The 20,577-nt window shown below is 31.6% G+C and overlaps 1 protein-coding gene and 1 pseudogene across 3 annotated transcripts; one reads left to right on the top strand and one right to left on the bottom strand.

Annotated features, from left to right (window-relative positions):
* The first annotated feature begins 1,562 nt into the window (after window positions 1-1,562).
* On the top strand, window positions 1,563-13,138 carry LOC114400670 (cell division cycle protein 27 homolog B-like). 3 transcript variants are annotated; one of them, XM_028363238.1, is made up of 16 exons: window positions 1,565-1,741; window positions 3,059-3,131; window positions 3,324-3,433; window positions 3,686-3,732; window positions 4,452-4,549; window positions 5,002-5,306; window positions 5,997-6,152; window positions 6,783-6,993; window positions 7,517-7,665; window positions 7,819-7,884; window positions 10,782-10,901; window positions 11,319-11,395; window positions 11,765-11,884; window positions 11,961-12,180; window positions 12,300-12,581; window positions 12,785-13,138. In XM_028363238.1, the coding sequence occupies exons 1-16, from the start codon at window positions 1,637-1,639 to the stop codon at window positions 12,839-12,841; spliced, it is 2,196 nt and encodes a 731-aa protein (XP_028219039.1). In that variant the 5' UTR covers window positions 1,565-1,636; the 3' UTR covers window positions 12,842-13,138. The 3 variants fall into 3 exon arrangements, with proteins under 3 accessions (XP_028219041.1, XP_028219039.1, XP_028219038.1); XM_028363237.1 differs by having other exon boundaries at window positions 1,566-1,741; window positions 7,439-7,665; XM_028363240.1 differs by lacking the exon at window positions 12,785-13,138 and having other exon boundaries at window positions 1,563-1,741; window positions 7,439-7,665; window positions 12,268-12,397.
* A 3,640-nt stretch (window positions 13,139-16,778) lies between these two features.
* LOC114398526 lies at window positions 16,779-20,060 on the bottom strand (annotated as a pseudogene).
* Window positions 20,061-20,577: the final 517 nt, after the last annotated feature.

Below are 20,577 nucleotides of genomic sequence, written 5' to 3'. Positions count from 1 at the left end.
CACCACCTCTTGCAAGTCACCATAGCTCCTGAGACTGTTGAACAAGTGCTTCGCATTCATCTCCTCCGCAAAATTGGTGATGTAAATCGTTGTTGATTGGAGTTGCTCCTTACTCCTTTGATCCCTGGATTGATAAATATCTGGTTTGGTATAACCAGAGCCTCTCCCCCCATCCCACCTCTTACGATATTGCACAAGATTCCACCCATCATCAGATTGCACCTTTGTGTGAAAAGCACCACCTCCATTCTCCCACCGCCAAGAATCCCCTCTCCCACCGTCCACTCCCCTTCTCGCCCCAGCTCTCATTTTTTCAAATTTAAATTAATTAATGACTATTGAAAAAGATAGTATGTCTATTCGCTTCTTTCATTGATAATGTTTTAAAAAAAAAAGATTAATTAAATTCGGTTTAATTATTAATTTGGTCTCTATAGTTTTATCATTTATACTTTTTAGTCCTCAGTGATTTTTTTAGTTCCTATAGTTTATATTTTAATTTTCTTTTAATCCCTTAGTCCTTATAATTTACATTTTAATTCTTTTTTAGTCCATATAGTTTAAAAGTGATTTTTTTAATTCTTATACTTTATATTTTAATTCTCTTTTAGTCCTTATCATCAAAATATGAGTAATATTATCAATTACAATTAACTACAAAAATATTATCAAGTAATTCGTAACTAATTTATCGCAAGATAATTTGTAATAAAAAATAATTTATAATTTATAACTAATTTATAAGTAATTATTTTTATATATTTTTTTAGTAATGACTAAAAGATAATTAAAATACAAATTATAGAGATTAAAAATATCACTTTTAAACTATAGGGACTAAAAGAGAATTGAAATATATACTATAAGAACTAAAAAGATAACTTTTAAACTACAAGGACCAAAAGAGAATTAAAATGTAAATTATAGAAACTAAAAAAATCACTTTCAAACTATAAAGACTAAAATATAAGAATTGTGAAATTATATGTATCAAATGAATAATTTAATCATTTAATTTTTAATTATCAAATTATGGAATTTTGAATTTTTGATCCCTAAACTATTTTTTAAAAACATTTGACCCCTAAAGAATTTGTTGTAATTATAATAGTTTATATCATTAATGTCTTCTGTTAAGTGATGAAGTCTCATGAAACAATTAGAATGTCATCTATATATCACATATTTGTCTTAAGTTTTATTATATTTAGATAAATAATTAAAATATTATGCTATTAAAATGAAAGAAAAGAAAAGAATAATTATTAAATCATAAAATTCCAAAGACCCATAAGCATACAATAATCTTCATGGGGAGATTTGCAACTCGAAATAATAATTTATCCTCTCAATAATCTATAATGATATTCTCGACCACATCAATAAACAGCTCAACCATTAACATAGATTATTATTTGTAATATCAGAAAATTATTTAAAAACCAAAAAAAATAGTTTAGGGATAAAAATTCAAAACCTTCATAATTTTGTGGACTAAAAATTTAATTAACAAAAAAAGACTGAATGAAACCAAAAAAACCCCACACTCACTTTCTTGTGTTTCGTTCAGGTCCTGTTTTTATCTGAGAGTGAAAGAAAACAAAAACAAAAATCGAACGTTACGAGCGAGAGAGCCATGGAAGCAATACTCGTAGATTGCGTTCAAAAGAGTCTTCGCCATTTCATGCACTCCAACGCCATCTTCATCTCGCAGCGACTCTGTGCTCAGTTTCCCTCCGAGGTGTTTTTTTTTTTTATTATTTCTTCTTCTCTCTTTTTCAACACTCACATTGAAAATTGAAAATTGATTTTTTTTTAATATCTGTTTGGTTCCTCAGAAATTCGTGCAAACCTATCCGGCGAAGAAAATTAGTTACTTAAACCTACGAGCTAGAGGAATTTAAATTGTTTTTCCTTTTTATTTTTTTAATTTACGTTTCTCGGCGCGCTCTTTCGCTGTATTACCTTTGTGATCGATGGCTTCTGGTTAGGTTATCGGTAGCTGTTTGATTCGATTACTCTGTTGAAGTTTCTCGATGGAGTGTTTTTTGCTTTGAGAGATTTGGAATTCCGTTTTGTTTTCGTGTTGCGTTAATTGTGTGAGTGAGTGAATTGAGGTTTGGAGTTTCCTTGCGTGTGTTTGCTAGCTTTCTTTTGTTTTGAAGTGATAAACTGTGGATGGTGATTTTTCCAGCTTCCAAAATTTGAGTTTGTTTGTGCCGTAACAGTGAAAGTTATAAAGTTTGGTATGAACTCAAGAGTCCAGTGAGCTCTATCATATGTGACTTGGTGTGACCTAGGTTGGTGATGCCTATTTAATGAGTGTGTCCTTCGTCAACTGTTCCCGCCATTTTTGGGAGTGGTGCCGATTTTGCCTTTGCTAGTTTCGCAGGAAGGTTTTAGAGGCCGCTATACTGGCCACCAAGGCCTGGGGCACACAATTCTTCGTGGGCTTCTAGCATCTTTGCAGAAGGGTTTTGTAGACCGTAAACATCATGTTGGTTTTGCTAGTTTAGATCAGTCATGGGTGGGACATCGACCGTTGACCGATAGATCTCAGTCAGACGATTCACAACTCCTCAATTGCCAAGTCTGAGTAGGCAATTATTCAGTCAGAAGGTTCAACTTTCAATGGTTGCTCTTGTTGTTCAAGACATAACGCAACCTGACATTAATTATATTCATTTACGACAAATGTGAATCATGCAGATCTGTTAGAGAGAAAATGTCCATATTTAAGCTTCACTACTGTGATATGTTTTATTATTAACTTTTTATTTATTATTGTTATACATTTTTGTGTTATCTTTCTGACTTAATATGTACAATGTATCCTCCTTATTTATTGTTCTTGTACCTAAGATACATGTGTTTTGAATGTGTCTATGATACTTGTATTGGAATGTGCCTAATCAACAATTTTCTACCCTTAACACTATTTATTCATGAAATTGGTTTGCACCCTGTATTTGGCTATTTTTAAGTCAATGTCACTTGCTAAAGGACATCTTTTATACTTTCTTAGTCAGTGGTTGATAATAATGTTTGTTTTATACAGACAAATTTGCAATTGTTAGCTGGCTGTTATTTGCAGAGCAATCAAGCTTATTGTGCATACCATATCTTAAAGGGTATTTTTTTACCTTATTTAGTTATGTCGTATTTTTTTTTTTGAACATCGCACTTCCTTTTCTACCTCTTTAATTAGCTTTTAATAGAATGCTTTATTTCCTTTGGTTGCTATTATTTTGTAGCAGTGCCTCCTCTTATTATATCGCTTGACAGTTGACTCTCTCATTATTTTTTTGCTTTATTGCTTGAAGGAGCCCAAACGGCTCAATCTCGGTACTTGTTTGCGTTATCATGCTTTCATATGGATCTTCTTAGTGAAGCTGAAGATGCATTATGTCATGCCGATGAGCCCGGTGCAGAGGTATAAAACACAGTTTAGTATGTATTTTAGAGTAATGATTATATAGGTGTCCATATTTTATTTCCCAAACAATTTTAAATTTGTTATCATTCTTATTCTGCTTTATTTCTAGTCTAGTTTGCTATTATTGGTTCACTTATCGCATAAGTTCTGACATCCCCTCTGTTTCAAGCTGTTTTTATTATAGTTTGTTGGTGCATTTTTTGGAAGAAGATGAATGATTTTGTTAATTTTATTTTCCTTACTATGTAGGTTCCAAATGGTGCAACTGGTCATTATCTATTAGGGCTCATTTACAGGTAGTTGAACTGTCTTCTCATCAATGACCTTGCAATTTTTTTTTTTGAAAGGACATACATGCAAATATTTAACAATGACCGACACCAAATTAGTTTGCCTCTTCTCACTTCTTAGTGGAATGTACAAGAGGCTAAGAATTATAGTTATATGACCTTCCCTAGAACATATTTATTAATATAAGTGGTACCAACTTTACACATGCTATAGCAGTTCAGAGCAGCCATGAACCACTACAAAGTTTGAATAGTGGTGTATTTTCAAATAGTGACCATAGTGGCTGCAGTCACGACCAAAATAGTGGTCATTGCAATACTATAGTGACACTATAATGGGGTTTTTTTGGAAACCCCCATTTTTTGCCCTACTAAACAGCATCAATTTTTTTGGGGGGGTGCTAGGGGAAATGTTGAAATTTCCGTCCCCCTTTTTAGAATTTAAAGAATCCCTAATTGGCTGTATTTTCCCATGCATCCATCTTTGAACCCTCATCCTTCTCTGTTTTTTGTCTATGCAACACCCTCCCTAATTGTTGAGTGTTACACATTTTAAGTAGACAATAAGGTGTGATTTCAACCCTTGAATTTTATAACCAGCTCTATACAAACTATTTTTGCTAAGCAACCTAAACTTTAAAACTTTAACCTCTAATTAGTTTGTGCTATTTTCTTATCTATATTCATCCTTCTATATTCCCTTTAATAATTTTCTGCCTTTTCAGATGCACTGACAGAAGGAAAAATGCCATACAACATTTCAAGCAGGCACTCTCAATGGATCCTCTAATGTGGGCTGCATATGAGGAATTGTGTATATTAGGTAATATGAGATGATTTCACTTAATTCCAAATGTACACCGAACATACATGATTAAGTAACTGGCAAAACCTAGTAGTTTAAATGGCTGGTTGCTAAAAACTAAGCAAACATTTTAAACTGTATGGTATGGTAATGGTGCACTTATTGTTATAACATGATGTTTTGGTAACAGAGCATCGAACATAGTTTATTGTGGTTTGCACACATGATAGATGAAAAAACATAACAGTAATGAGCATTAGAAAATACATTTGTTTTTCTTACTTAAGTGCTTATGGCTGTACCTAATACTGAATCTGTCATCTGACTCAATAGAAAGCATATGTTTACCCGGAAACCAATGCAAAATTAGATTTTGAAATGACTGTTTCATTTTTCTAATGTAAATCTATATATTATTTTCTTATGCTCATTCATCAATGTTATCATTACACTGTTTTTTAAATATCTAGGTGCTGCTGAAGAAGCAACTGTAGTTTTTGGTGAAGCAGCAGCTTTTTGCATACAAAAGCAATACCTCAATTGTTCAACCTCTCCAAACTCACATATGTCATCTGAACATACTAATGAAGTTGCTGCAAGACCTTGTATGTCTGAAGAAGCGAGTCCAAGGCAACTCAAACAAATGCAAGGTCTCAAGGATACTGCTGTATATCATCATGGAGCATCTATTTTAGGAGGAGCTGCTGGTCAACCTATTAATAGTGGTTCATCTAACATGTCATTTTATAACACCCCTTCTCCAATGGTTGCACAGGTGACTGTAGTTTTATATTGTGTATGCCTATTAATGTTTATTAAAATTTTGTGGAAAGCTACACTATTTATCCAAATATAGTTTCCACAATTTTCAATTCAACCAGCAGGATATATATATATATGTGTGTGTGTGTGTGTGTGTGTGTGTGGACATAACTGAACCCTAAAAGGTAGCTCATAGAGTGAGGATTAACCCCCACTTATATACTTTATCTTGGCACTATCTCTAGCTGATGTAAGACTTGAGTTTTTCCCAAAATATCCCCTCACACTCACACCCTAACTCAACCCTAAAAGCTATTTTGTTTATGCTTAATGGTGTGTTTGGTAGAGAGGAAAGAAAGCATATTGGAGAGAAATTTTGTACTTTTTTTGTGGGACCCACACCTTTTACATTCTACTTTAATTAAAAAATTTCTCTTCTATTTCCATCCTCTAAACCAAACACACCCTAATTCAACCCTAAAAGCTATCTCATCGGGTGAGGGTTGCCCCCAACTTATATGCTTTATCTTGGTCCTATCTCTAGCCGATGTGGGACTTGGTTTTTTTTCTCCAACAATAATATATATAGCCATCCCATTTTTCCTTAAATGATAAATTGATAATGCAGGTTCCTTGGTCAATTACATGAGTTTGATGTCCATTTTCCTTTTTCAAATGAATGACATGTTTTCTCATTTTGAAGTTGTCAAGTGTTGCTCCACCCCCATTGTGTAGGAACGTGCTGCCAAATGACCAAAATCTTACTACACTTGGTGCTGACAGTTCCCCTAAGTCAACAGTAAACTCTCCTATTCAAGCCCCTCGAAGAAAGTTTGTGGGTGAGGGAAAGTTACGAAAGGTTGGTTCTGTCGATCAACCTCTATTTGTGTCAATAAATAAACATGTTAACTTTCTGGGATTTTCTCTGTATATGGAGATTGATTGATTTGAGTGAATCATGGCAGTGTTGGATATATTTTCTTCTTTTGGCAGTAGTGATATTGATTAATACAGATTGCTAACATCAAAACTGCCAATCTTCAATCAAGCATTAAGCTGTGTGAGCCTTTCGTTATGGGAATGGCACGTCAATTATGTTTACATCTAATTATGATGTTATGGGTATCTAAGTTTACCTTTTTAATTCATGTTAACCAATTACCATTGATTCTCGCTTATATGGTTGCAATATTGTTACTCAATTTTCTGCATACCCTTGGCATCTCAGCTTAGCTATAGTTTATTTTGCATTCTGTTCTTTGGGGGTTTTTGCTTAGTGCTATACATCGTAAGATGAACAGTTGAATATATTTTGCATATTATGACATGTGAATTAGTTGACCATTTATTCTGTTGAGTAACTTTTGTTTTTGAGGAGTGTTTTGCATAATTGTAATAATATATACTCTGGGCTGAGTGCTTGACTTTTCCGGATTATAAAACACATCGTTTTACCATTCATTTGTTCCCTAAATATATATTGTTACAGATTTCAGGTAGATTATTTTCTGATTCTGGTCCTCGACGTACATCACGACTCTCTAGTGACTCAAGTGTAAACACAAATGCTAATTCAACTGTTGTATCTGGAAATGGAACTAATAACTCTTACAAGGGAGGTTCAAAGCTAAACCATATGGCATTTCGTACCATGGCAATTCGGAAAGGGCAGTCATGGGCCAATGAAAACATTGATGAAGGTGATGAATGTTTATATATCTCACTACTTTATTGTATAACTTCATTCTTTTATATGGAAGTGTTTCCCTTCGCAAATAGTTTTATTGCAATGTTAGTTCAGTCATTCACTTGTACAAGTTGCATTCCCCCAGCTCATGATATTGGATTTCTTGTCAATTTTCTTCTATGCTATATCCTTTCTAAAGATATCAAAAGGAAAATTCATATCATAGATGGTCTGGCTAGCTCCTTTAATGTCTGCTTATTTAAATTGGTGAGCCAGATTGAAATATTAATCCATTGCTAGGTGTCAACATAATATGCTGAACTATATTAACCTAGAGGTTTGCATATCAGTTGATGATTATGGTTAATTCATTTTTTTTCTTAAGGTGGTTATTGCCTAAAAGTTTCCTTCACTCCTAGTTTCAAATACTTAATGATTTTTCATTTCTTTAATTTTAGGGATTCGTAATGATGTTCCGGATGATTCTTCTTTAAATAGTACATCTATAAATTCTTGTTCATCTCCTGTCATTGAAGCCAAATCTTATGAGCAAGAAGCAGCAACTTTTCAAATTGGTGGGCAAGTTACAAGTGGTTTTAAGGTCATCACTGGCGCTTCAGAAATATTAACCCTTCTAAGAGTTCTTGGTGAAGGCTATAGACTTTCCTGCTTATATAGGTGCCAGGTATTAATTAATTTTTTTTTCTGGGGAAAATCCTGATAATATTTATATTTTTAATGTATTGTAATTAGGGATTTGAAATTGGAAAAATAAAATGAGATAAATACCTTGTCCCCAGTTGCATATGTTTCCTAATATCTGTTTATGGTAGAGCAGGATGCACTAGATACCTATCTGAAACTTCCACAGAAGCATTACAACACTGGCTGGGTTCTTTCTCAGGTAACTTTGGTAGTTTGGCATGCTTTCTCTGGTCTTTCATTGGGATTCTTCATACATATATTTTGATATAGAGATATACTGCATTCATGCTCATGAATCATGATTTTTAATTCCAATATTTTGTTATGTGCACATAGAAATTTTGTTTTTTGTTGTACTTAATTTTTTCCCACTTCGTTTGAGGGATATCTAGTTTGCCCCTTAGTTACACTTCCCCACTTTCCTCACTAATAAAAATAGTATTTTTCTGTATATGAAGTCTTGTTGTTTGAGGTTCTAAACTCAAATCATAATTAATCTCACTGTCTTGTATCCACTTTATAACTAATAACTAATGAGTTAATAACCAATCTTTTACATTTGTGACTTAATCCAATGAATATAAGATGTAAAGAAAATCACAACTTTTTCAACTTTTGACGAGATTATAAATACAGAAATAAAAACAAAGATCGAAAGAAACTGTTAAATTAAATTTCAGAGCCTAAATTAAATCTCAGCAGTCAGCACAAATGTATATTTTGCTTGTGCCTTGCTCAGGCTTCAAGCCTGGAAGACTCTTGTGTGGGGGTTCTGTAAATATATAAATTGTTACTAGGCTTCCTCCACCTGATAGACAATAGGTAATCTTTTTGGACAGTTGCTCTTTGATTATAAGTCAGTTGGTGGGAGAGAACAAGGAGATATGAAACTATGACCTATGAAGCAAACATAACAATTTGCTGTAGTTTATATATGCCAGGCACATGTCTGACTTGGACACATGTGTCCAATTATTTTTTTTGGAGGGGCTTACAAAATAGCATGTATTGGCGCATATGATAAGTATGAAGATATTATAAATCCTGGAGCCTATATATATATATATATATAACAAAGTTTGTATCATTTTCCTTGAATTTTCAATTTTGTTTATGTTAAGTACCAACAAACTATCTTAACTGCTTCCTACTGTCACACCACATATTAAAACTCACCATTAAACATAACTGTCCAATTAATACAAACATAACTGCCTTACCTTGTGTTTGGATCAAGAATTTCAAAATTTCAAGGAATTTGAAATGCCTAGAATTTGAATTGCTTTGATTTTAATTTCCTTCATTTTTCAAATGCTTTGTTTGGATAATTCAATTCAAATTTCTTCTATTTTAAATTCTTTGTTTGGATAGGGCAATTCAATTTCCTCCATATGCAAAATTTCAATTTTATATTTTAAATAGATGAAATTTTAATATTAAACTTTATAGAAAATAAACACAATCTAATTTTAAAATATTAATTAAAAAATATTTTTAATTTTTAATAATTTATAAATATAAAATATTGATAATTTTAACTAGGGTTGTTTTGCCTGACCACAACCAGTGATGTTTTTAAACCGACATCAACCAAGGCTATTTTTCAATCGACATCAAATAGGATTTTTTTGTCAACGTATACCGGGAATATTTGTTAGCTGACGTTAGCCGGGGCTATTTTTTTGCCAACGTTGGTTGATTCTATTTTTCAGCCGATGTTGGCTAGATTTTTTTACCAACGTCGGCTAGGGTTTGTTTGGCCGACACCGGCTAGGGTCTTTTTGAACGACATTGACCAAGGCTATTTTTAGCTAACGTCGGCCTAAAAAATCCTAGCAGACCTTGACAAAAAAATCTACCCAATATCGGCTAAAAAATAGGTTGGTTGATGTTGACCAATAGAACCTACCCGATGTTGGCCGAAAAATATCATTAGTCAACGTTGGCCGAAAAATTCCTAGTCGAAGTTGTCTAAAAAAATAGTCCTGATCAATGTTGGACAAAAAATCTTACCCAACATCGGCTAAAAAATAGCCGTGGCTGATGTTGGCTAAAAAATAGCTCTGACTGATGTCGACGGAAAAAACTCTAATGGATGTCGACTGTAAGAACCTAGTCGATGTCGACTAAAAATAATCATGTCCGATGTCGGTTAAAAATACTTAGCTGGTGTTAGCAGAAAAAACCCTAGACAACATCAATCAAAAAACCTAGCTAATATGGTTAAGAAATAGCTTTGGCTGATTTCAACCAGAAAACCCTAGTCAATGTCAGCAAAAAAATCCTAACCATCGTTGGCTAAGAAAATCTAGTTGGCATCAGCCAAAACACCCTAGCTAACATCGGCTAAAAAATAACCTTAACCGATATTGACTAAAAAATAGCTTTGGCTGATGTTGGCTGGAAAAACCTAGTTGACGTCGGTTGAAAAACCCTAACAGGTGTTTGCTCAAAAGTTAGTCATGACCGATGTCAATAGAAAAAATCTAACCAACGTTGGCCAAAAAAATCATTGGTCAACATCAACTAAAAAAACCTGGATGACAACGGCCAAAAAAATCCTTAGCCGAAATTAGCAAAAATTTCTCATGATTGACGTCAGTGAGAAAATAACCATAACCAACATCATCTAAAAAAAATCTTAGCCGATATCGACAAAAAATAGCTTTGGTTGACATCATACAAAAAAATTCTGACCGAAAAAACCTCGGCCAACGTCAGTGAAAAACAACTTATGTCGATATCGTCCGTAAAAATTTTGGTCACCCGTAGTCGTGAGTGTTGAGCGAAAAAAGAATTTCAAATTCTCTATTTTTTGAGAGAATTTGAAATCTCACTGTATTAGTCAATTAAAATGATTCATAAAATACCAAAAATTAAATCTCCTTTTAAATACTCTATCCAAACAAGTTATTTTATCACTTCCTTGAAAAAATGAATTCCCCTATTAAATTGTTCCATCTAAAAAAACTATAATAGAATTTGGCCAATCAATGCCTCCTTGTACAGAAACTACTCCTTGTACATACTGTTTGGATTTGGTTTCATCAATTCAACTCCTTTGAAATCTCCTTACTTGAACATGTTTTAATGAAGGTTGGGAAAGCATACTTTGAGCTAGTTGATTATTTAGAAGCTGATCGTGCCTTTAGTCATGCTCGTCAGATTACACCTTATAGTTTGGAAGGAATGGATATACACTCAACAGTCCTTTATGTAAGTTGACATATTTTCTTTGTTTAAAGCAAATCATTTATATTTCTTTTTTTGTTGCACTTCAGACTTGCACATTTTGTCTATCCGACTATTAAAATCTCTTGATAAAAGATATTGCCTTAATCAACATGTTTTGAATTTTGATGCTCTTGCTTTGGGCTTCTAGGCTAATGTTACACCTAGAATATGTTTGAGGCCATGATTTCTATGATGCTACATAGCTACATTGTATTTATGTAAAATGATTCCTTTGTTGATGGTTGTTGTCTACAAATTTACGAAGGAATCCTGGGTTTGATATGTGGCACCTAGAATATCTTTGTATTTCTTTAGCTTCTTCCCTCCACTTAAAGTTTAAAATTTTAAATGATTACTTGGATGTTTACTACATGACGAACTGACTTATAACTGGTGCAGCATTTAAAGGAAGATATGAAGCTAAGTTACCTGGCACAGGAATTGATTTCAACTGATCGCTTAGCTCCTCAATCTTGGTAGTGTTACATTGAACTTTATTGTAATTCTTTGTGTAACAATTTTCAATTTTTTGGACTGAAATTTCTTTAGAAGTCATTTTTTGCATACTACTGTCTTTCCAAATGGGTTAAAACTGCATCATTTCCTGTGTACGTGTGCACCCTCACTGAGCCAAACTGAATGTTTTGTGTATATTATGGTTTACTAGATTTGGTTGTGAGGCTGATGATTATATTATCTTGCTGTTCAATCACCAAGGAATGTTACTTTGGAAAGTTGAAAGCTTGAGAGTTGAACCCCCCCCACCCCCCACTTGTATTTTGCTGTTCTATTTTAATTATTGTCACTTATCCTGGTTTTATCTTTTCTGTTGAATACTGTGGCAGGTGTGCCATGGGTAATTGCTACAGTCTACAGAAAGATCATGAAACGGCACTGAAGAATTTTCAACGGGCTGTTCAACTGAATCCCAGATTTGCATATGCACACACCCTATGCGGACATGAGTATGAACATTACTCTTTCGTTTGTGATACACATGTGTCCACGCATGTTTTCAGCAACTCACACTGTTCTTTGCAGGTATGTTGCACTAGAAGATTTTGAAAATGGGATTAAGTGCTACCATAGTGCACTCAGGGTTGATTCAAGGCACTATAATGCATGGTATGGACTTGGAATGCTATATCTTCGCCAAGAGAAGTATGAGTTCTCTGAACATCATTTCCATATGGCCTACCAAATCAACCCACGATCTTCTGTCATATTGTCATACCTTGGAACTGCTTTGCATGCTTTAAAGGTTAATAATCTCTTGCCTCACTGGTTGTACTGGTACAATGTACAAACTACAATTGCATTTGTCTTTAGCTCGTGTTTCTTTATCCAGGATTCTGAAATTATGCTTCTGTGATTTGTCAGAGAAGCGGGGAAGCATTGGCCATAATGGAGAAGGCTATTTTGGAAGATAAGAAAAATCCACTTCCCATGTATCAAAAAGCCAGCATACTCGTAAGCTTAGAAAGATTTGACGAGGCTTTGGATGTCCTAGAGGAGCTGAAAGAGGCACAACCTCGTGAAAGTAGTGTCTATGCTTTGATGGGCAATATCTATAGAAGGCGTCACATGCATGAGAGAGCAATGTTTCATTATGGTGTTGCTTTGGATTTGAAACCATCTGTAACAGATGCTGCTACCATTAAGGTGATTGGTTTATAACAGCATTACAACAATCCTTTGGCTCTAAACTCGATAACAATATTTACAAATAACTGATCTTTCCACTCTCTTATTGGTTTGGTGAATGCTTAGTTAATTTGTATGATCACTACAGTACACAACATATTGTTGTTGCCATTATTTATTCTTCCTATGTGATTTGAAGCTTCTTTTTCTTTTTAAAACAGGCTGCCGTTGAGAAATTGATTATACCTGATGAGTTCCAAGACGAAGACGACTCGTAGCTCTATACCTTTTAAGTGCAAGCTTTGAATTACAAGGATTTACTTTCGGCTAGTTGTGTATAGAAGCAGCACAAATGCTCGAGCATTCATTCAAACAAATCATCAATCAGTCCATCTAATTTTCGGAACTTTAAAACTGCATACAGTTTTGTAGGAAAGTTGATTAGGATTAGAGATATGATGTAATAGAGGTACCGAGAAGCTCCTATACTTGTACAAATAGTTGCATTAGGGATAAATAGGTGTACCATTAGTTTATCTATTCATTTGCCTATAAATCAATGCTTTAGTCTATCAGCTCTGGTTTAAATCATTGGAAGCGTCAAATTTTCATTTCAAATTCATTTTATAACGAGGAGTTTTAGCAACACTCTCTTAGTTATTGAAAACTGTATAATCGTTAGAAGGTTTTTTAAATAAGGAGGATAACCTACACAATTTTTTTATATTCAATCAATTTTAACCAATAATGAAGTGTTAAAAAATGTGCTACTAACATTTTTCAACTTCGATCCTTCCAAATGATGCTGAATGTCATTTTGCAAATTCATTTTTTTATTTCTCCCTTCGAAAACCACAAGAATGGAGCTTAAACTTTTTTGTGCAATTAAATGAAACCCTCTTTCTTTTGTTGGGTTACATTTTAGTTTCATAATATGAAGTGTAAGGATGTTTTTTTTAAAAAAAAAAAATGCTGAGTAAGGCAGTATTGAATTAGTTAAGTTTGGGGTTCAACTATATTTTTCTGGGTAAACTTCAGAAATTGTTTGAAAAAAATAGTTTTCCAAAAAGTTAGGTTGAAACAACCATGAGGAGATGCTAAAAGTAGATGTCATTGCTTTTAAATTAAACAGCAAAATGGGGATTAAACTGTTCTGCGCAACTAAATGTGAACTCTATTTTTCTTTTGTTTGGTCTCATTTAGCTTCATAATATGAAGTGTAAAGTTGTGTTGGATTAGTTCAGTTTGAGGTTCAAATATTTTTTTTCTGGGAGAACTTCAGAAAATGCTTTAAAAAAATTGTTTTCCAGAGAGTTAGGTAGAAACAGTCATTACAATCATGGCAAAGAAACTTGAGCCAACTGGTATATACTTGAACTTGTTTCGACTTTGACGATAAATACTTACTTTGACCGGATACAAATATGGGTATTAGTCAAAAAAACTTAAATAAAGATAGAGATGGGAATGGATATCTAACCATCCATTACTCATGCATGCCCCTGTGACATCTTTATATAATTTTTTGTTACAACATATACATACATTTATAATATATTAGATTTTGTTGTTATAATTTTTTATATTTTTTAAATATAAATTAATTATTTTGATAGTTAAATAATTTAAATTATAATAATAATTAAATAACAAACTTAAAATTATACATTTAACTAAAATATAATTTAATTTTAAATTATTTGTCTTTAATATCTTTGTTATTTATTATTTTTATATATTTTTTAATTAAAATATAATTAATAACTTAATATATAATTTATTTCAAAATATACCAATAAATTAAAACTTAAAGTATAAAAAAAGGGTGTGATGGGTTATTTGTGGTATACCCGAACCAGATAAAATCATACATGAATGAAAATGAGTATTCAAATTTTAAACCATCACTTTTATTCTCGTCTTCAACTCGTCCCGTTGTCATGCTTAAAAGGTAGATTTCCTTACTTTTAATTTGTTAATCATATGGATAGAATTATAGTAAGATGAGTATGGGTGAGCAAGGGAGAGGTTGGGATAGGTGCATTGTTGTTTCTACTTGAAATTTAGATATGGTCATTTAGTTAAAGTTGAATATGATCCAATTAAAACTTGAGACAAGATCAGGTCAACCTGACTTCTTAATGTGATATATCAATCTTAATATTATGTATAGTTAAATTGTAGAATAAAAGAAACATAAAACTTAAATTAAAATAATTTTATAAATAATATTTTAAAATAAGTAATATTGTAATAAATACAATATTATGTTATACAAAATATTATCTATTCAATAAGAAAATTATCACTAATTGCTTGAATAACTTTATACTTTGTAAGAGAATATTAAATATTGATTCAGACTGGGATGACTTGAAAGATAACTTAAACTCGTTTACCTTTAAAAAAAAAACATAAACTCATCCCAAAGATACATAGAATCTATTTTCAAATTTCAAATCCGTCAAAATCAACCTTGGATTACTTTTTAAGTTAGTGTCTTCACATGATTGTTTCAACCTAACCTTTTGGAAATGTTTGAAAATTAGATTTATGAAAAGATATTAAAATATATGTGTCCTTGTTTTTGGTTCATTAAATAATATCGCTTTCACTTTTTATCTAATAGGTTTTTTTAAAGTAGGTCTGGTTTCAATTTTACTTAATAATAATAAGGTATGTTGTTAGGAAGTGTGTTTAGCATTTCTTCTAATAGAAATTTAAATGGAAAACTTAGGTGTAGGGTTTATGGTATTTTGCTTTGTTTATTTATTTTAATTGAAATCGAATTTTTATTTGGATATCCAACACTGACATTGATTGTCACAAAAAGCATGACACAATCTAAAGTGATAATTGTAGAAAGAAAAAAAATATTTTAAAAGAAAGAAAGATTATCGTGGTTATAAGATTGAATTGGTTGTGAAGAAGAAAAAAAAATCATGAATTTAAATATTTTTATTAATAAAAACTAACAATTAATGTTGATCAATAAAAAAATATTATTTATTTCAATATAACAATATCACAACCATAGTTATTAGTTGACTAATATTTGGTATGATTTTTGTGGGCTTCTTTTCTCATTAATGAAAAAAGTGAAGTAAAACAAAATAAACAAATGGGATGAATTTGTTTGAAACTTACTAGTAATGAAACATTTAAAATTGCCCCACTTAAAATTAACACACAAAAAATATATTAAAAAATGTAGGAAAAATCATTTAGATTAATAAGAGAGAAAATAGTTCTTAAACACATCTTATTTAAAAATTCTGTAAATACTTTCTTGAAAATGAGAGTATAGATGAAAAAATAGTCAAACTAATTGAATTGGCTTAAACCCATCTAATTAAAATATAGAACTTGAATTTCTTAATTTTAAACCTGAATTAAACTCCAGCTTTTTTTAGTCAAAATTAACCATCACACTATACACGCTTGGTCGTCCATAAAAGTATGAAAAAATATATGCTTTCACAGAGCTTCAGTTTCATTTTTTAGGCTCTTTTTTGTTTTCAATCTGCTATAGTATGTCACAATAAGAATATGAGATTCATATATTTACTAAAACATTTTAAGAAATATCCTAGAACTTTGTGGGTTCCTAGAAAAGTATTGCAAAGTTATTTTTCTTATTTTTTTTATTCTTATGATAAACTAGTAGAAAAAGAGGTATCTTTTAAAAAATAAAAAAGAAAAGGCAGTTAGAAAAAAGTAGTAGTAGCAGTTTTTTTTAGGAAAAATGACAGCAGTTACATCTTAAATGTTTATGAAGAAAATAAAAACAACTATATATATTAAATGATAATTTAAGAAAAGAAATGTGTACACCAATGATAAACAGTTATAAATGATATGTACATGTTTAATTTGAAGGAATATTAACAACAAGACTAATTATGTTAAGGAAAAATTAACAAAAGACAAAATTCAATAAAAAAAATAAGGATTAAAGACAAAAAAGCTTTAAAGTTCAAAGACTAAGAAATTATTTTAGTCTATAAATTATTTAATTTTCTTTTTTTTTTCAACTTAACTTTACACTTTTTGAACTTATGCACACACTCATTTCTCAACACAAAAACTCAGTTGCATTCCCAACAAAAATACCAAAACAAAGCAAATTTTTATTTCATTAAACTCACAATTCCATCACATTACAAAACTCTCTAATTTGTACAAAAATTCAATAAATCCTACTTCTTGACAAATTTAGAACACTACAGTTTTTAGTCTTCTTCCCAACTCCTTTATGTTCATAGAGAAATTACCATTGTTAGCATTATAGCATAACATCAAAGTAAATATTTCATATGTCACAAGTTAAGATATTAATTAAATAAAAATCTTAGCATACCTCATTAATTTCTTATCAAAAACCTGAAGCAGCCAAGAGTCCTCTATTCTCTTTAGTCCTTCTCATAAGGCAATGCATAACCATATCTAGTGGCGCAAATGGCATATACTTGCTAACCTAAAACCTTGCATCGCTCAAGCCAAAAGAAAGTGCCTCTGACATTCCATATAGTTATGCAAATTCTAGCTTTTAAGTTCACCTTTCAAACCCTTAATTCATATGTTTTTGTCGTAGTCAATTCCCCTACACAACATTATCACATCATATCAGTCACTTGAAATTGGGATGGTAGCTGAGTTTTCTTCAATTATAAATTATTTTGTCATTCAATTACAGATAGCCATGTATGATAAGTTTGATGAAAATATATTAAAGATGATTGTTGATTAGTTGATGGTCTAAAAATTTATAAATATAAATTATAATAAATCATAAGAAAATGAATAGCTTGATTGTACATCTTAAGTACTTGGTTCAATATTGTGGGTAGCAAGAACAACTTAACCAAGTACATTGGCAATCTTGTCAAGCAAAAGTGTCAAGCAATCATTGAATCAATCATGTGTGTCCTAAATGACATTGTGAATTGGAGATGCACACCCCCAAAGACTTAGTCAATTCACTCTATGTGGATATGTCTTACCCCTCAATTAATTTGAACCCCATTGGAACTCCCATTTTCTTTGTTGCCTTTGTTGTCAAGAACAATCTCTCCTTGGCATCTTTCAAGTAAGTTGAAAACACAATAGGATTGTCATCCTTATTATGGATGATAGCGAAAGAGTATGTGAAGTAATCAATAGTTGGTTGAATAGTTGTATGTTCAACACCAACCAACTTGAAGAGTTTTGTGCTGAAATTTGTATATGTCAAATGTTTTAAGGTTTGAACTCAATATAGGGAGCATTAGTGGCATGTAGGTTGTTCATGAGTACAGGAAAATCCAAGTGAGAGAGAAACAACAAAGATGTTATTCAAGATACTATTAAAGAAGACTCAAGATTTCGAAAGAAATTGAGAATTTTGTTTAGGTTACATGCTTTTGAATTCTAAAGGGGAAGAATCCATCAATGACAAAAGCAAACAAGATAAAGGTATATATTCTATCTGTTTGGGCAATTCTTCTTAGATTTCACGCTAGTTTCTTGTTTCAATTAAAAATTGCTTTTAATCAATATTTATATCGAATTGTGTACGTAATTCATACACTGAATTAGTATATAAATGTTGATTAAAAGCAAATTTTTAATTGAAACAAAAAACTTGCTTGAACACTTAGAAGAATGGTCATAAAAGGTAGAATATATATACCTTCACCTTGTTTGCTTTTGTCATTAAAGGATCCTTCCACTTTGGAACTCAAAAGAATTTAACCTAGCAAAATTCTCAATTTCTTCCAAAATCATAAGCCTTCTTCAATGGTATCTTGAATAACAACTTTTGTTATTTCTCCCTCCCTTGAATTTTCTTGTACTCATAGAACCAACCTTAATACTAGTAATGCTCCCTATATTTTTTAGTTTAAACCCCTACAACATTTGACATACAAATTTCAGCACAAAACTCTTAAAGACATAAACAAAGAAGAGAAATATTAGTTAGCAACACACTTTCTATGAAAAACCTTCAATAAATGTGTTTATATCAAATGACCTTCTTATGTTTCAACGCATAATAGATAATATGCAATAGAGGGATAATGATTAATTAGAGCTTGTGAAGCATCATGAGCTTATTTAAGCATTAATGTTTAAATATTTTATGTCGGCCAATATGTGTGTACTTTTAATAATAAATTATAGGGAGATGAAATGTAAGGTTGAGAGATAATTTGTGGGGTTTATTTAGTAACTTTTTTCTAGGTGATTTGATAAAGTTGTAAGGTACAAAAAAATTGATGTGTAATAGTGGGATTTATTTAAGATTTGAGAGAGTAAAAACAAGAAATGTTGAGTTAGAAATGTTATAAGACACTTTTAAACACATATTTTTCATTGGAATAAATTTATTAAAAATCACAAAATCTTAATCTTATATCTTATTTAATGAGCCTAAATTTTAATTAATTGTAGAAAAGGTGTCAAAAAGAATGACTTAAACAAAAAATCAACAATTGAAATAAAGAAGCTAAAAAAATGGACACACATTCACCAAAACTACAAATGCTCAAGAAAATAAAACAAGCAAAAACAACAAATATTGTTGGCACAAGTTCATAATTGTATAACTAGAAAAATTAATATTTTTTTCAAGAACCAAGAGACATTCATCATGAAACCAAAAACTGAACAATTGAACAAATCCCTCATGGTGAAATCGGGTTTTACAACATTTAGTAAAAAAAAAGAAAAAGAATCGGACAAGCACACAAAGATAGAAAAGCACACACTAGAGAAATTTTGTGTGTTTACTTACAAAAATTAAAGCAAAGTACTACAACAAGTGAAAGCTATGATGAATATAAAAAATGGGTAGAGTATAATATATGGGAAATGCTCATTTTCAAAAGAGAGAGATTGACATTTGACCTTTTTTAATCAATTATATTCACTAAATAATCGACTAAACTAATCTATTTAGAGATTATTCACCACAAATAGTCGATTATATTGTTAATAATTTATTATGTTTTAAGTAAAAAAAACTTTTAATCGATTACGTAATGTGAAGAATCAATTTTGATTTTTGACTAGAAACCATGTAGATGCAATATCCAAGCCACTATAATCATGAAACAAAACAAAAAAAGGGGTAAAAGAGACATTTATTACCCAACTTTGGATCTCCCCTTTGTTTTTCACCAATTGTGAAGACCGGTGAATTTGCAAGTTGGGACCCACTTGATTTAAATTTATTTCTCTTGTAAACACACTTTACCAAATCGACCCACCCTATCTTCGCCTACACACAATTAAATCTATTGTCGATGACAAACATACCATTAGTATAGAAGCCAAAGAGATCTCTACCTATCCCATGTTTAGTGTGTACCTTTCCATGCTTAACATAAAGGGTCCTAAGACTCCACTTCTCTAGGAAAAATTTGCGCTTAGCATTGGAATTTCCCACACTTACTGTGGAGGTTCCAAATACTTCTCTTTTCTCATAAAACTTGCACTTAGTGAGAAAATTTCCATGTTTAATGCAAAGCCCTGACAACAAATCACAATTTTGTGATTTTTTTGCATAATTTGAGGTTCCATCTCCCCCAAACACCAACTACACAAATAATGAGGTCTAAGATTGATTCCTACATGTTTCTAATTGATTTTAAACACATAATTTCATAATCCAAACACGTAATCATCATATCCTCGTTCAATCACAGATACTCAAATCCATAAATTTCCAAGATTATGAAAAGAGGCAAAACTCAAGAGCAAACCAAAATCCATAACTCAACAAATCAAAATCATTCATTCAACTTCAAACCCCCTCTAATTTCACCCATCACCCATTTTCATCCCTTGGATCAACTCATAACAACAAAGCATAGAAAAAAGCTAAAGATTCTCTTACCTTTAAATATTCAAGCTTAGGTTCCCAAGGAGAGGAAAGAAGGGTGAAACATTGATCACAACAAAATAGGCTTTTCTTCAACAACAACAACAACATAATCCCATTGAAACCATCCAATAATGAGTCAAAAGCTCC

Source organism: Glycine soja, chromosome 19, assembly GCF_004193775.1.
Source record: "Glycine soja cultivar W05 chromosome 19, ASM419377v2, whole genome shotgun sequence".
Classification (NCBI taxonomy): Eukaryota; Viridiplantae; Streptophyta; class Magnoliopsida; order Fabales; family Fabaceae; genus Glycine; species Glycine soja.
This window is presented reverse-complemented; position numbering and strand designations above follow the sequence as displayed.